The sequence below is a fragment of the Rousettus aegyptiacus genome, unplaced genomic scaffold (assembly GCF_014176215.1).
Source record: "Rousettus aegyptiacus isolate mRouAeg1 unplaced genomic scaffold, mRouAeg1.p scaffold_m13_p_13, whole genome shotgun sequence".
Lineage (NCBI taxonomy): Eukaryota > Metazoa > Chordata > Mammalia > Chiroptera > Pteropodidae > Rousettus > Rousettus aegyptiacus.
In genome coordinates, this window is record NW_023416288.1 from 13,097,109 (window position 1) to 13,112,680 (window position 15,572).

Genomic DNA, 15,572 nt, shown 5'->3' on the forward strand with positions numbered 1-15,572 from the left:
TCAGACTTTTCTCGATTTTCTGGCTTCAGTCTATTTGAATTGATGACTGAATCAAGGTAAGCAAAATCTTCAACACTTTTGATGTCTTCATTATCTGTGTTAAAGTTGTGTATTTCTTTAGTAATCATGATTTTTATCTTTTTGATGTTCAAATGCAGTCCTGCTATGGCACATTCTTTCACTTTCTTCAGAAGTTGTGAGAGATCATTGTAACTTTCTGCCAGTAAGAAGGTGTCACTCTGCATATCATAAGTTATTGATATTTCTTCCACCAGTTTTTAATCCTCCTTCCTCTGTGTGCAGCCCAGTTTTTCATATGGTAAGTTCTGTGTACAGATTAAATAAATAGGAAGATAAAATGTATCCTTGTCTGACACTTTTGTCTATAGGATACCATCTTGTCTCTCCATATTCTGTCCTGACAGTGGTTTCCTGTCCACAAAGCAGGTTACGCATCAGGACAGTCAAATGCTGAGGCATGCCCATTTATTTCAGAGAAACCAGTAGCTTTTCATGAGTGATGTAGTCAAAGGCTTTACTGTCATCTATAATACATACTAACCTTCTTTTGAAATTCTTTGGAGCACTGCAGTATCTAATGAATGCTTGTAATTAGATTTCAAGTACTTCCTTTTCCGACTTCAGCTTCAACACCTGACATTTCTTGTTCCACATAATGTGGAAATCTTTGTTGCATCACCTTGAGCATCACTTTCCTTGTGTGGAAAATTAGAATGATGGTCTTATAGTTACTACATTCCTTGGTATCTCTTTTCTTAAAGATTGGGCCGTATATTCATTATTAGTGCCTTTCTCTTTTTAGTCTTATTTACTGTTTGGTATCACCAATCCTTTGTTCTGCTCTCTGACTCTCATGTGAGAGGCTGTCCTCAAAAATTTGGCACTCCTTAGCCATTTGTATTTGAGTCAGATCCTAAGAAGCTGACTGAGAGCCCTGTGTGTGTAGGCATAGCTTGGCGACTAGTGGGCCTTACAGTGAGCCTTGTAGGGTAATTGGGCAGAGAACTAGCAGTCTAGTTAGAGCATACCCAAATACTAGTACTCTTTTCTCTTAGACCGATCAGTTTCCCCAAAGAAGAATCCTCTCATCATTTGTTTAGAAGACATTAGCCTGACCGCTGATGTTTTGGGAGCTTAGTAGAGGAAGGAGACTGGAAGAGGCATTGTTTTGGATGTATACTTTCTTTGTAATCTCTCTTTTTTCAATATGGTCTAGAATCCAGATATTCTACTTGTATAGTTCATCTCCTGAGAGTAAACCTTCACTTTCTACTGGCATCGGGTGGAAGTTGCCTGGCTTTCTGGAGTGGGAAAGGAGATCTAAGGGGCAAATGTGGATGGGGTAGTTGTCTGTTGCTTCCAAAGACTTTCAAGCACTCCTGTTTTCAGCCTCTTTCTGCTGCCTTTGGAAGTCCATGTCTCCTGAATTCTTGACTCTTTCTGGGATTATACCGCAGGAATTGGCTTTTGGTTTGCAGCTAACTCTATCTCTTACTACCTTCTGCTCTCCAGGCTTTAGATAGTTTCTCCATTTTACAAAGTCAATTGCCATTTTCTCATGTGTTTTCTAATTTGTAAAATGTTAACTTAAGTCGTCTGCTGTCCCCTCTTTTTTCATTTTCTTTGTCTTTAAGGATTATGCATTTTTAATTTCATTTTAATGAGTTTCTGGAAGTAGAGAGGTAAATGTATGTATTTAGTTTACTTTGTTTAAATGGAAACACTCCAATTTTTGAAATTCTTTTTCTCTTCATCTACTTGTATCTGGGAATTCTGGTATCTTTAAAAAATTCACTGATTATTCACTCTTTTTAATTATACACTTATACTCTATGAATACAGATATTTAAATTGATTTTAACATAATGCTTTGAAGAGGGAAAATAAAAAAGGAAAATGTAAATATCCCTAGATTTCTAACATTACTTCTATCTGTAGCTTATTTTTCAGAGCACTGGCTTTGATAGACTAGGAACCCTGTATCCTTTTTCCTTGTTCCTTTTTAGCTATTTGTATGTTGTAAATTCTAATTTATTGGATTGCTGTGAGATTGATACATAATTGCTTTATATAACTGAGTCTCAAGAGTTGTGTAATTATTGAGGTGAATTTGTAGTACTTCATGTCTAAGTACTTTAATGCATATTTTTTCTTTATAGTAAAGCCATTTGCAAATGAAGAAGAATATAAGAAAACTGAAGAAATTGTCCAAAAATTTCAAAATGGAATTGGAAAAAAATTGCACCAGAAATTACTTGAAAGGGCAAAAGGAAAAAGAAATTGGGTATTTATGTTATTATACTTAGAAAATTGATAATGCTTAAAGAATAAAAAAACATAAATACATATAGCTTTCATTTTTAAACTATTTCTGTAAAAATCTTTGCCGTCATTGTTGTCCTAATCATCATCCAAAAGAATTCATGAATCACTTAACTCTAAGAGTTTTGAGTGTTGGGGGTGGGCTCCTTTTTTGATCATATGGGAAACTTACTAAAATGCAGATTTCCCGGGACCAGTGATTCTGATAAAGCATCTCTGGAATGATTCAGTATCACACTGAATCTCCATGTGGTTCTGCTGCTGGTTCTCACACTTGAGAAACATTTTGTCCGGGTAATCATAGCCTAAAAAACCCTAAAGTACTACTAAAATAGACATGTCACATAGGTGGCCAACAACCTACGAAAAAGAGAGCTTTTACAAAATTGGAGTGGAGAATGATTATGAGTATTCTGTGTTTCAGTTATATTGAGAAAATGTTGGTATAATAATTATTAAGGATTTTAGTATCCACAAAGAATCTTCTTTGGCTTCTTCAGCTAAATTTCTTCTGTAGTATGAACCAGAAGATGGGTTTTTATAATTAAAAATCATTACTTTAGTCTAGAAATAATGATTGTAACTATCTTTTAGTTTTAGAAATAAAAAGCAAGCTGATCTTTTCATCAGCCATTGATACCTATGATGAAATAATAAAGTTTTACGCTAACAGATTTCTTCTCAGTCTTGAGTCTTAAGTGATTTTTGACTAGAGTAAAGGTAAAGAAGTCGTTCTGCCTTTATCCTTTTCGTTTATATCTTTTTCTGAATGACTGATTATAATGTCAGTTTCTTCAAAAAGAACAGGTAATTTGATGAGATCTGCTTATGTATGAAATTCAAGTGCATATTGTGAAAGAGGAACATAGAAAGCAGTGTCTTTGAAAAACCCATAGTTTGAAGCCTACTGAAAAATTTTTACATTCCTGATTTAGTATTTCAGTTTTTGCCTGGGAAAGGAAAATTGTAAATCCCTTAATAATTGTTTTAATTAAGCGAGGATTTATTAAATATCAGTTGTATCTCGGGTACTCTGAGAAAATACACCTGAGTACTTTATTGGGTACTTGTGACTTCATTGTGATCTGTCTGAAGGTGGTTTCTTGTTTTATGTTTCTGATAATGTAGTTAAACTGAATAGTATTTAAGATTCTACAGTTCCAAAGGAAAAAAAGAGAATAAAAAAGAATGTATAGTAGCTTTTTTGTTGTTGTTGTTAGCTGTTACACACTCATATATTATCAGTACCTTTAGGTTGATGTTCTTTATTTTAGCTGGAAGAGTGGTGGCTGAATGTTGCCTACCTGGATGTTCGTATACCATCACAACTGAATGTCAACTTTGCGGGTCCTGCATCCCATTTCGAACACTACTGGCCTCCAAAGGAAGGCACTCAGTTGGAAAGAGGAAGTATAAGTCTTTGGTATAACTTGAACTTCTGGCAGCTGTTAAGAAAGTAAGGATACTTATGTGAATTTAGTAATAAGAGATTTACCCAAAGTCTCAGGTAGCAAAAAGTTGAGAAGCTTAATTATTTGGGGATGAATACTACAGTTGTGACTGTACTTTATAAGTTATAAAATTACTTCTTGATCAGAATACTTTTTTTTTTTGTCTTTTTATTAATAGAGAAAAATTGCCTGTTGATAAAGTTGAGAATATTCCTCTAGATATGAATCAGTTCCGAATGCTGTTTTCTACCTGCAAGGTTCCAGGGATTACTAGAGATTCAGTTGTGAGTTATTTTAGGACTGGTAAGTAGAAAGTGCAGATACTTTCTTTGGTAAAGTCACTGGTGTTTGGGTAGTTTTGTTGTAGTTTCTACTCTGAGACTGTGGAACGGACTATTTTGAAGATATTTCTTATCGGATTTTGACTAATCAAAAGCTTTCTATGAGCCCATCTTTTCAGTCATTCTGATTAATTGGATTTGATTTATGGGAATGGATTTTCTAAACTGTGTCTTATATGGTTTTATATAAATCTAATGTTTACTTTGCATCATTTGAAAATTTGAATTTTAGTTAAAGAATAGGGTTATGAATCAGAGTATCAGGAAATCTGGAGCATATGATTGGAGCCTTCTATTTTCTACTCTCATTCCTTCTTATTCGAATTTTCTTTTTGAGTGTTTGCTTATATATGCTTTTTTCCCCTCTTACATGAGGTGAGAGCCTAATATCAATCTTCTTGAAGGCACATTGGTTCAGAATGACCCATCATAGTTTTTGTTTTTTGTGTCAGTTTAATGGCATTTTTTGGTAGGTGTCCTTGCATATCCTGAAATGGAAAATTATTTTGTAGTAACTGCTCGTTTCATTACTTCAGGAATTTTATCTTTCTGTAAATTTAATAAATCATAATTACTACAGAATATAATTATGAATGGGTTTTTTTACATAAAATTTTATTTAAAAGTAAAATTTCTATAGCTAACTTCACTTGTAGTGAGGGGTGTGAGGCTATTGTCATGTAGCACCCAGCTCCTCTTTGTAAACCTTTTTAGATGCTTGAGATAACTAATGTTCTCAAGCCCACACATGTTTATTTTGATACTGAAAGTGAAAGAATTAAAAGAAAGGATTAAGGAACCTGGTAATTTATGGCATAGAGTGTAATGCTCATATATGAGTGGAAAAGATAAACAGGAGAAAAGTGGTATGAGAATAGCAGCAGCAAAGAGAAACAATATGCACATCAGTTAAGAATTAATATCTAGACCTGGTTTCGAATTTAGTATTTATCATGTAGTTGGCATGTCCTTAGATGAGGGAACTCCTTTAAATTACAGTATGTAAATGGGGATTTATTGATTTAATAATGTGTCTCTCGATACAGTGGTTTAAGCTTTCACGGTTAGTGTATTCTTGAACTTACAGCTGTGTGATAGGTATAGACAGGAATAATGGTGAGGGAATGAGTAAACATGAAAAAATATCGAAGTTCGTGACAAATACAATATAGAGAATTCAAATAACATGAGTAACTAGGTGGCTGTTTTAGATTAGATAGTCAAGGAAAGGCCTCTCTGAGCATCTAAATGGTAAGATGATCCAGCACAGTTTTTTGGCTTTTTATTTTTGCCTTTGTTTGGTTTAGTTTGTTGTTTTAGTGTCCAATTGAGCCATAATAATGATTACTATTAGGGTGGTAGCATGGAGGTGGTGAAAAGTTATTAGATTCTGGATATATTGGATTTGGGCTTAGCATAATTAGCTTTTTTTTTTATCTGTTATACATTCACGTATTATGAATTACTCATAGATTGGTTGTGAGCTTCAAGAGAAAAACAGGAATTAGCGATGGCTTAAGATATTTGGAATGCATAGCTAACAGGGTAGACAAGTATGTTGGTTCATGAGGTGGGAAAAATTGAGAGGAGATATTTAGGGAGGAAAATCAAGAGGTCTCTTAGAATATGTTAAGTTTAAGAAGGCTTTTAGACATTTAAATGAGAATGTTAAGTAGACAGGTACAAAATTTGGAGTTTGGGAAGAATTCTGGACTGCAGGTAAAGATTTAGGAGTCATTGTTAGCAGGCCTAGAAATTGTTTTTAAAGCCGTAAGAGTAGTTAAGGTTACTTTTGGAACATATAGATGAAGATGATTGGGGAACGCGTACTGATTCTTATTATCATCAAATGCAGTATTTGGTGATTAGAGGAGGAGGAACCAGCAAAAGAGACCAAGGTAGGACAAAAACAAGGGCACTAATCTCCCAGAAGCCAAGAGAAGGTAGTATTTAATGTAATGCTTCAGAGAGGTCAAAAAAGTTAAAAGTGACCGCTGGATTTGTCAACATGCTGTCCTTGACAAGAGCAGCCTTAGTGGAAGTTGGGAAAGGGGAGCTCTACTGCAGGAGATAAAAGCAAACAAGTGATTACAACATCTGGGAATAATGCTTGTGAAAAACTTTTGTTCTGCAGTAGATTTAAAAAAAAATTTTTTTTAAAGGATGGATTATATTATAGGAATGACACAAGAGAAAAAGAAAAGTAGTCTTGAAGGAGAATAGGTAAGGAACTAAAGTCATTGAGAAGATAAGAGCTGAGAGGGTCAAGAGCAGAAATGGTAGAGGGATTGGTCTTTGACAGGAGCAAGGATGAGAGGAAACGCAAAATGTGTGTGTCTGGTTGCCAACAGATTGGCCAATTTTGCTGTAGGGAGTTAAGGAAGTCCTGTGTAGTCATTGTATTTTTCTTGGTGAAATAAGAACCGAGGTCATTAGCTATGGTGGAAGAGTTAAAGAGAAAGGAGAAGGTTTGAAATAGTCATTTTGGAAAGTGGGAAAAGCAAACATGCTGTGGAAATGTAGGGTGGCCGAACAGTGTTGAGTGCCCATTTGGAATGTGTGTTAATGAATTTAAAGTTAGGGTAGATGGTATGTTATGGTTTTTTCTTCAGCAACAGTCAGGAGCAGGTGCAGAGGAAGAGGGTGTGAATGATTTAAGGGTTTTTGCAAAGGGAAATTATAATGCTGGACCCTGGAATCTATTCTAAATAAGGAGAAAGTTGAAGAACTTATGTGTGTTGAGGAGGGGGAACTGTATGTTAAGTTTTGGCTAAGTAACTAGTCTCAATAAGGAGACAATAGTGAGAATAAGGTTTTTTGTTGTTGTTGTTGTTGTTGTTGAACTTATCACCTAAAAGAGCATTAAGACTAATTCAGTCATGCTTTTCATCTGTTTACCTAATTTTTCCCAAGAAATTCAGACTTCCCATGTCATCTCTCGTCATCTGGATTCATGGATTTGTGCATAGCCTAATTTGATCTGGGTTTCCTACTACTGTGACTCACTCCCAACCCCTTCTTCAAACCCCTTTGCTGTACTTTTTGGAGCTGACAGTCAGCAAAATTTATTATTTTCTCAACCTTTTATCTGAAAGTTCCTGTTTCCTTCTGGAAGGTACTGTTACTGAGACCTCATTATCCTTTGAGCTTACTACTTTCCCAATAACCACCTCAAGTGGAGATTTTTTTTTCTCTTACACTTTGATACTAGCAGGCACGTAGGAGATCTTGATGTCCTCTTTATTTCCCACTGCCCTTTCCAATTTTCCTTCTTCCTTACAGTTTGAGCTCTTGGGGAAAAAATGCTACCAAGTTATATTACCACTGCCTGTCATTGTTCCAGTGTCTTTCCTTTTGATCATTCTTCTTCATTGTTTTAACACCAATTTCACTGTCTTTCCATCATACTTCAGTCACATTCTCGATGACTTGAACTTCCAGTCATAGATGATCCATGGCCTCTCCTTTTCTTCACTTTCTCCCTCTGGGAATCTTTATCTCTACTCTCTCTCTCTCACTCAAAGCCACCCACTATCATGGTCATGCCTTAAACCTTGTTATTATAAAAAACTTCATCACCTCTAACATTGCGTATATAAACATCTCAGTCTAATATCCACCTTCTCTTCACAACTTGCTTAGTAGTCCACCTCAGCTGCTTCTTTGACCACTTTGTGACTTACAGTTCAGTTACCCTACAGTCCTTCATGGTTTCATCCCTCCCTCCCCCACCCCCAATTGTCACTTCTTTCTGTGGTCCTTCACTGTAACCACTCCCTTGCATACACATTGTAATTTCTGCCCATCTGCTTCCTCCCCACCGCACCCCCACTTTAACACTGTTTAAATTTCAGTCTTCTGTTCTACTTCCACATAATAAAGATACCTATTCCAGCAATTTACTTGGCCAGGGAAAACCACAAAACCTCACTTATTTTTTCTGAGTTAAAACTCAAGTGGTCCCATGGCACTATCTTCCCATATTCTTTTGACAGGTTATTTCCAGAAAAGACTGTTTTGTGTTTTTTTCCTTATTCTCAGCTCAAGAACTCTTTTATATTCTCAACAAATATAAAGCAATCTTTCCATCCCTTAATTTGCCAGCCTATCTAGTAGGCAGAAAACGTTTCTTCCCTCTACCCCCAGGATATCTCTTCTAATCCTTGAAATCTGTTGAATGTGTTAGGTTACATGGTAAAGGGGAATTAAGGTTGCAATGAAGTTAAAGTTGCTAATACATTGACCTTGAGATGAGGGAATTATCCTGGATTATTCAGGTATGCCCAAAGTAATCAGAAGAGTTCTAATAAGTGGAAGAAGGAGGCAGAAGAGAGAACCAAAGAGATGGCAGCATGAAAATGCCGTGATTCCTCTTTGATGGCTTCAAATATGGTGGAAGGGGGCCATGAGCCCAGGAATGTGGGCAGCCTCTAGAAGCTAGAAAATCGAAGAAGACAGATTTTCCTCTAGAGCCTCCAGAATGAACACAGATCTGCTGACACCTTCATTTTTGCCCATTAAGACATATTTTGAACTTCTGATCCACAGACCTGTAAGATTATAAATTTGTGTTGTCAGTGGTAATTTACTACTGAATTAGTGGGAATTTGTTATAGAAGTCATAGAAAAACCTACTCATTCAAGTATTTGCTCATCCTCCAACCCCCTTGCAATATGTTATTCCACTGTCATATATTTTGCCTTCCCCTTTAAAAAATGGACGAACTATTCTGACCCCTTAGGACAACTCTTCTGTGTGGTGCACTGGACCCTTCCTCCTCTTGCCAATTCAAAGACCTTGCTTCTGGATAATCCTCTCTCTCTGTGCTGCATTACCAGTTTTTCCTCTTTTGCCAGATTGTTCCAATCTGTAATATCTCCCACTTAAAGGGAAAAAAAAATGACCTCTTGTTGCCTTCAAGTGTCACACCCCAGTCAAAGCCACCTTTTAGATCATCTCACCTGGATCACTTCAGATACTTCCTAACTGATCTTGCTGTATTTTCTCATTATTCTTATAATCTTTTCTTCATATAGCAGCTGGAATGACCTTTTTAAAGTTTTGGATTGCATTATTACTCTTCTGCTGAAAATGCTCCACTGGCTTTCTTCCCATTACACTTAAAACTGAAAGCCTTTTCTAAGGCCAATATGCCTGGCTCCAACCATTCTACTCTTTTGTCTGTCTGCTACATCTGCACTGCCTTGTTTTCCTTTAAGCAAACCAGCTCTTTTTTGTCCTGATGCTTTTGTGCTTGCTGTTTCCTCTTCTTGCAGGTATTTCCATGGTTCGCTCTTTCACTTCACTGAGTCCTCTGCTCAAACATCCCCTCTTGGGCTCATTCGGAGGTGTCACCCTTCTCCGAACCATTTATTATTTTGGCATCAGGCTTACTGTTTTCTTTTCCAGCCTTAAATTTTGGATAGGGTGTGGTTAGTAGATGACATGAGTGAAAGGTAGGAATGGTAAATGTAAAAGGATATGGAGGTTTTTGAAGGGAAAATGGGTTGGGAATAGCTAAGGGGGACAAATAAAATATATACCTCAACTCCTAGGACTTGAGGAAATGAGGTGTAAGGGAAAAAATAGTGCTATCAGGGGATGGCCCTTCATAGTTGAAGAATAGATTTCATGAGATGATGTGTGTAAAGCATTTAGCACAGTTTTTTTGTACATAATATCAAACAGTAAATTTATTTCCAGTGGCAATATATGTCTTCTCTAATTTTTCTTTTTCTTTTCTTTCTTAGAGGGAAAGAGCAGGAGCAGGGGTTATATAGGAAGACCTTTGTCAAAGGGATTGGTATTAAAAAATGGGTCTAAATCAGAATAGTCTGAGGCTTACCACAAACAACTAGTTATTGGGGAGTTAAAGTCTGCCAAAGGAGACAATCAACTATCAGGGGCTTACAGGGTGTTATCAGAGCCTTAAGTAAAACTAACAGATTGGACAAAATTCTTTCTCCTTGCCACTCAGACATACAGTGCCCTTATTCTACTGAAAACTGTTTTCTTGAGAAATCTGAGCTAGATAGTACCGCAATTAAATTATCCAATGAGCAATGAAATTAAAATAATCCCAAAGAGAAACTCGTTAAATCAAATAGCTCTCAAATATTTCTTTGCTACCCTTTTCCCTTTCCCATTTCTATCCATAAATAAAACTAGAAAGCTCTTTAGTAGTTGTATTTATATGGTTCTTAAGGTGTACAAATATTTGAAACTCCCATGGATTTCTAGATGTTTCACAAGGATAAGTTTCAAGAGCATGTGTTTATATCATAACTGAAATTCTATCACCTTATTAAAGTATTTTTGTTCATATGCTATATTTGATGAATATATGATAAGTAAAATACTTTTTTTCTATTGGTCTTAAGTATGCAGCTTTACTCTCATTTCACTTTTAGAGGTGTGAGTCTTGTGTTTTCTGTTTCTTTTTGCAGAGAGTGAAGGGAGTTCCCCAAGTCACATTGCAGTATTGTGTCGAGGCCGAGTTTTTGTCTTTGATGTACTACATGAAGGATCTTTGATCACCCCACCAGAGATTCTCAGGTTTTCAGACTACTTTCTTGAATCTCATTAGGTCTTAAACTTTTACTTGAGTTAAAATTAAATGTTCAAAATTGCCTATTTATATGGTGACAAAAAAATAAGAATTTTATATATGCTGATTTTTAAAAAGTATTTCTATTTTATTTTTAATTTAAATTAATTTTTAATTTTACTAGACATATATTCTATTTGGAGAAAAGGAAAACATTGCAAATACCACCAATCTCATTCCCTGCCCCAGACTTAATCACTGTTGCTAGTTTGGTGTATTCTAGCCTTCCAGATCTACTTATATACACATATAGATTTAAAAAATATATATCTGTATATTTTATATGTAATATGTATTACACACAATAGAGTGTACATATAGTAGTATATAGTATGTATATATGGTATTATTTTGTATGTGTATTTTTAATAGTGTATTATGGAAAATTATAAAACTTGGAGGAAATTGTATAATGAAGCTCTTCCTTGTACCCATCCTCTAGCTTCAGGTTATCAACTCTTAGCTTTAACAACGATAAATTCATAGTCTTGTTTCAACTATTCCTCCATGCTGCCCCTTACTCCCCCATGGGTTATTTTAAAGAAAATCTTAGACATAATATTCTTGCACTATAAATATATTCTTAATTTGAATTTAGTCCAATTTATTAAATCTTTTATGAATTGTACTTTTTGTGTCCTGTTTTAAAAAAATTTTCCCTAACCCTATGTCAAGAAGATATTTTCTTATATCGTTTTCTAACATTTTATGTTTTATCTTTTATATTTTCATTATCAATCTGCCTAGAATTGATTTCTGTATGTGACATGAGGAAGGAATAGTTGCACATATTTTAAAAAGTGTCATTTTAGCTATTTTCTGCAGTTTGTTTCTTTTAGTCAGTAATAAGACTGATATTTTCATTTTGGAATAGATATATCTACTTTTTAAATTGTTGCATAGAATTCCATCACATGAACATATTATAGTTTGGTCATTTCTCCATTAACACACTGAAGTAGTTTCTATTTATTGCTATAACAAACACTGAACATTTTCAAGTGTGTCACTTTGCATATTTGGGAGAAAATACCTGTGGTTTGATATTAGAAGTGAAATTTTTGGATCGCAAAATACTTATATTTTAAATTAACTCAAATTGTCATCCAAAGAAGCATTGTGTTCCCTGTCAGTATTTTATGAGGATACCCACTTCACATCATTGCTGAAACGGTGTAATTAAACTTAAAGCATTTGAAAAACTGACACATGAAAAATGGTTTTTATTGTGGTTTGAATTGGCACATCGTTAGTGAGGTTGAATATTTTTATATATGCTTATAGGCCATTCGTATTGTCTCTTAGTTACTTTTGCCTGTTTTGTTACTGGCCATTTTTTTTTTTTAATTCCTATTGATTTGTACCAATTGCTTATGTCTGGACACTAATCCTTTATAAATTATATGTGTAGCAAACATTTTCTTCTAGTTAACTTAAAAAATAGTTTTGGTAATTGCACAGGCATTGTTAATTTTGATGTAGGCAAATTTATATATCTTTTAGGTATTTTGCTTTTGTGTCTTGGATAATATTTATGTGTGTTCCAGTTATATTTTTTAATTTGTTTGGTCCAAATTTGACATATGATTATTATATCAGGCTTTTTTTAAAAAATTTATTATTTAAATTATTTTTAAATTATAGTTGGCATACAGTATTATATTAGCTTCAGGTGTACAACGTAGTGATGAGACAGTTATATAACTTAAAAAGTGATCATCCTGATAAATCTAGTACCTATCTGACACCAGACATAGTTATTACAGTAGTATTGACTACATTCCTTATGTTGTATTTTATATCCTTGTGACTATTTTGTAACAATCAATTTGTATTTTTTAATCCTTTCCCCTTTTTCACCCACCCCTTCTATTTGGCACCCCTCAAAATGTTCTCTTTGTCTATGAGTTTGTTTCTGTTTTTTTTTTTTTTTTTAAGATTCCACAAGTGAAACCATATAGCATTTGTCTTTTCTGTCTGACTTACTTCACTCAGCATAGTACCTTCTAGGTTTGTCCATGGTGTTGCAAGTGGCAACACTTCATTATTTTTTTTTTTATGACTGAGTAATATTCCATTGTATATATGTACCACTTCTTTATCCATTCATCTGTTGAAGGACAAGGTTGCCTTGTTCACTGTAGTAAATAATGCTACAGTGAACATATGGGTGCACATGTTTCTTCAAAGTAGTATTTTGGGTTTCCTTGGATAAATACCCAGAAGTGGGATTACTGGTTTCTTGTCTCTGTTAAAGCCTATTTTAAAGTTTATTTTGTCTGGTATAAATATTGCTACCCCAGATTTTTTTTTCCCACTTCTATTTTCATGCGATATCTTTTTTCGTTACTTTCAGTCTTTGTGTGTCCTTTGATCTGAAGTAAGTCTTTTAGGCAGCATATGTAAGGGTCTTGTTTTCTTATGCATCTAGGCACCTATCTTTTGATTGGAACTTTTAATCCTTTTCATTTGAAGTAATTGTTGATCTGTAGTTGTCATTTTATCGTTCATACTTTTTATTTTTCTTCTTAAAGAAATCCCAATAACATTTCTTGTAATATTGGTTTGGTGGCAATGAACTCCTTTAGTTTTTTCTTGTCTGGCAAGCTGTCCTTCAATTTTAAATGATAACTTCACTGGTAGAATGAGTAATCTTGGTTGTAGGTCCTTGCTTTTCATCACTTTGAATATTTTGTGCCAGGCCTTTCTGGCCTGCAAAATTTTTGTTGAGAAATCAGCTGATAGTCTTATGGGAGCTTTTAAGATTCTCTCTTTGTCTTTAAGCTTTGATATTTTAATTATGTTTCTTGCTGTGGGCCTCTTTGATTTCATCTTGTTTGGGACTCTGGGCTTCCTGGGGTTTTATGTCTGTTTCCTGTACAGCGTTAGGAAATTTTCATCATTTTTTTTCTTTAAATAGGCTTTCAATTCGTTGCTCTCTCTGTTTTCTTTCTGGCGCCCTTAAGATGCAAATGTTGGTATGTTCGATATTGTCCCAGAGGCCCCTTAAAGTATCCTCATTTTTTTAGATTCTTTTTCTTGTTGCTGTTCTGATTGGGCGTTTCATAGAGTAAATCCTCTTTTAAATATATATGCACATAGGTTTTAGTTAGATAAGATGTGCATGATATTCGTGAGATTATTTACCAGAATATATTCAAGTTCTCCATTGTTTAAGGGGTGTTTACTTGAATCCCATAAGTGCATGTAAATTTTGAAAGTATATAGTATATCAGCCAAACACCAAATTTATTTACTTAAGTTATTTTCAAATACACTTTTGGTGTTAGTAGGCCACATAATCACGTTAAGAAAAATGTGGTGTGGAAAATAATTGCTATTGAGATCATAATCCCTTTCTTTGGGTAATATATAAAAACATTGAAAAACATTATGACCTATTAAAGGCCAAAGTAGCTAGTGATTTTGCCTTGCTCTTTTTGAATCCTCTTTCTTTATCTCCCTTAAGGCAATTGACATATATCTACAAGAAGTGCCATAATGAACCTGATGGACCTGGAATAGCAGCATTAACTAGTGAGGAGCGGACTCGATGGGCTAAGGTTATAATTTACACTTTAATTTTTTTTATTGAGGTTTAATTGACATATAACATTGTATTGTTTTCAGGTATACAATGTAATGATTCATTATTTCTATACATTGTAGAATCATTACCATAAGTCTAGGTAACATCTGTCACCATGGTTACAGATTTTTTTCTTGTGATGAGAACTTTTAAGATCTACTCTCAGCAGCTTTCAAATATGTAGTACCATATTATTAACTGTAATTTACATTTCTCTAATGAAGTTTCCCCTATTTTGAGATTTTCTTGGATATTTTATATTTAATCATTATGCTTTTGCCCTTTAGGCAAGAGAATATTTAATTAGTCTTGATCCAGAGAACTTGACTCTGCTAGAAAAAATCCAGAACAGTTTACTGGTATATTCTATAGAGGATGGCAGTCCACATGTAACACCAGAAGATTATTCTCAGGTACTTAACTATCTTGTTATGTTATTTCTTCCTACCAGTTTTTCTGGAGGATTCTTGTATATATTGAACATGAGAAGATTTTTTTGTTATATGCAGGCTCTTGAAACTTTTCATAGCTATGATATATACATGTACCAAATTGAGGCTTACACATAGGTAAATAATGCTTGGTAAATTCTTTCCACATTGTTTAGATCCATTTAGATATATCTTATGTTGTATAAATAAGTGCGACTATTTGTGCATGACATATCAATGTTTCACACCCTTTTTATTGAATACATATACAGAAAATTTGCACAGGTCACTTGGCCAAATAAGTTTCTCTTGCCAAAGGTGACATGAGAGCCTACCTATAACTCACACTAGTGTGCCTCGACACCTTAGTGAGATCTAAGAATTATATTACTCTACAATTATATCAACTATAAATAATTGTATCATTTGATTTTATTGAACATACTGACTTTAGTGAGTTCAGGGGTAAATGTTACCTTACTTTTTCTTTTTCTTTTTTTTTTACTCTCTGTGGTAATATCATTTCCTGGGAAATAATAAAAGGTAATAGTCATACTTGTAGAAGTCTCGTAGTCTTTCGAAAACACTTAAATTATTTCAGAATGCAATGTTAAATGATAGGAATAAAATAATATAGGACTGAAAAACCTTGTAGCTAAAACTAACTTTTCTTCTTCTTTAGCTGTATTTTTTTAATAGAAGAATCATCAAACTTCTTGAGGAAAAATATATTTTAATGCAGTGTTCAAACCTTTTTTAACTGCAACCTACAGTTAGATATACATTTAGATTGTAGCCCGATAAACACA

At 34.3% G+C, this 15,572-nt stretch overlaps 1 protein-coding gene across 3 annotated transcripts in view; it reads left to right on the plus strand.

Moving 5' to 3' along the window:
* CROT (carnitine O-octanoyltransferase) overlaps positions 1-15,572 on the plus strand; it is a 39,404-nt gene that overhangs the window by 6,112 nt on the left and 17,720 nt on the right. For all 3 annotated transcript variants that reach the window (XM_016148019.2, XM_036230312.1, XM_036230311.1), the window contains exons 4-9: positions 2,181-2,305; positions 3,618-3,799; positions 3,973-4,097; positions 10,583-10,691; positions 14,213-14,306; positions 14,620-14,745. In XM_016148019.2, the coding sequence (XP_016003505.1) occupies positions 2,181-2,305; positions 3,618-3,799; positions 3,973-4,097; positions 10,583-10,691; positions 14,213-14,306; positions 14,620-14,745 (761 nt within the window). The remainder of the gene's footprint in view (positions 1-2,180; positions 2,306-3,617; positions 3,800-3,972; positions 4,098-10,582; positions 10,692-14,212; positions 14,307-14,619; positions 14,746-15,572) is intronic.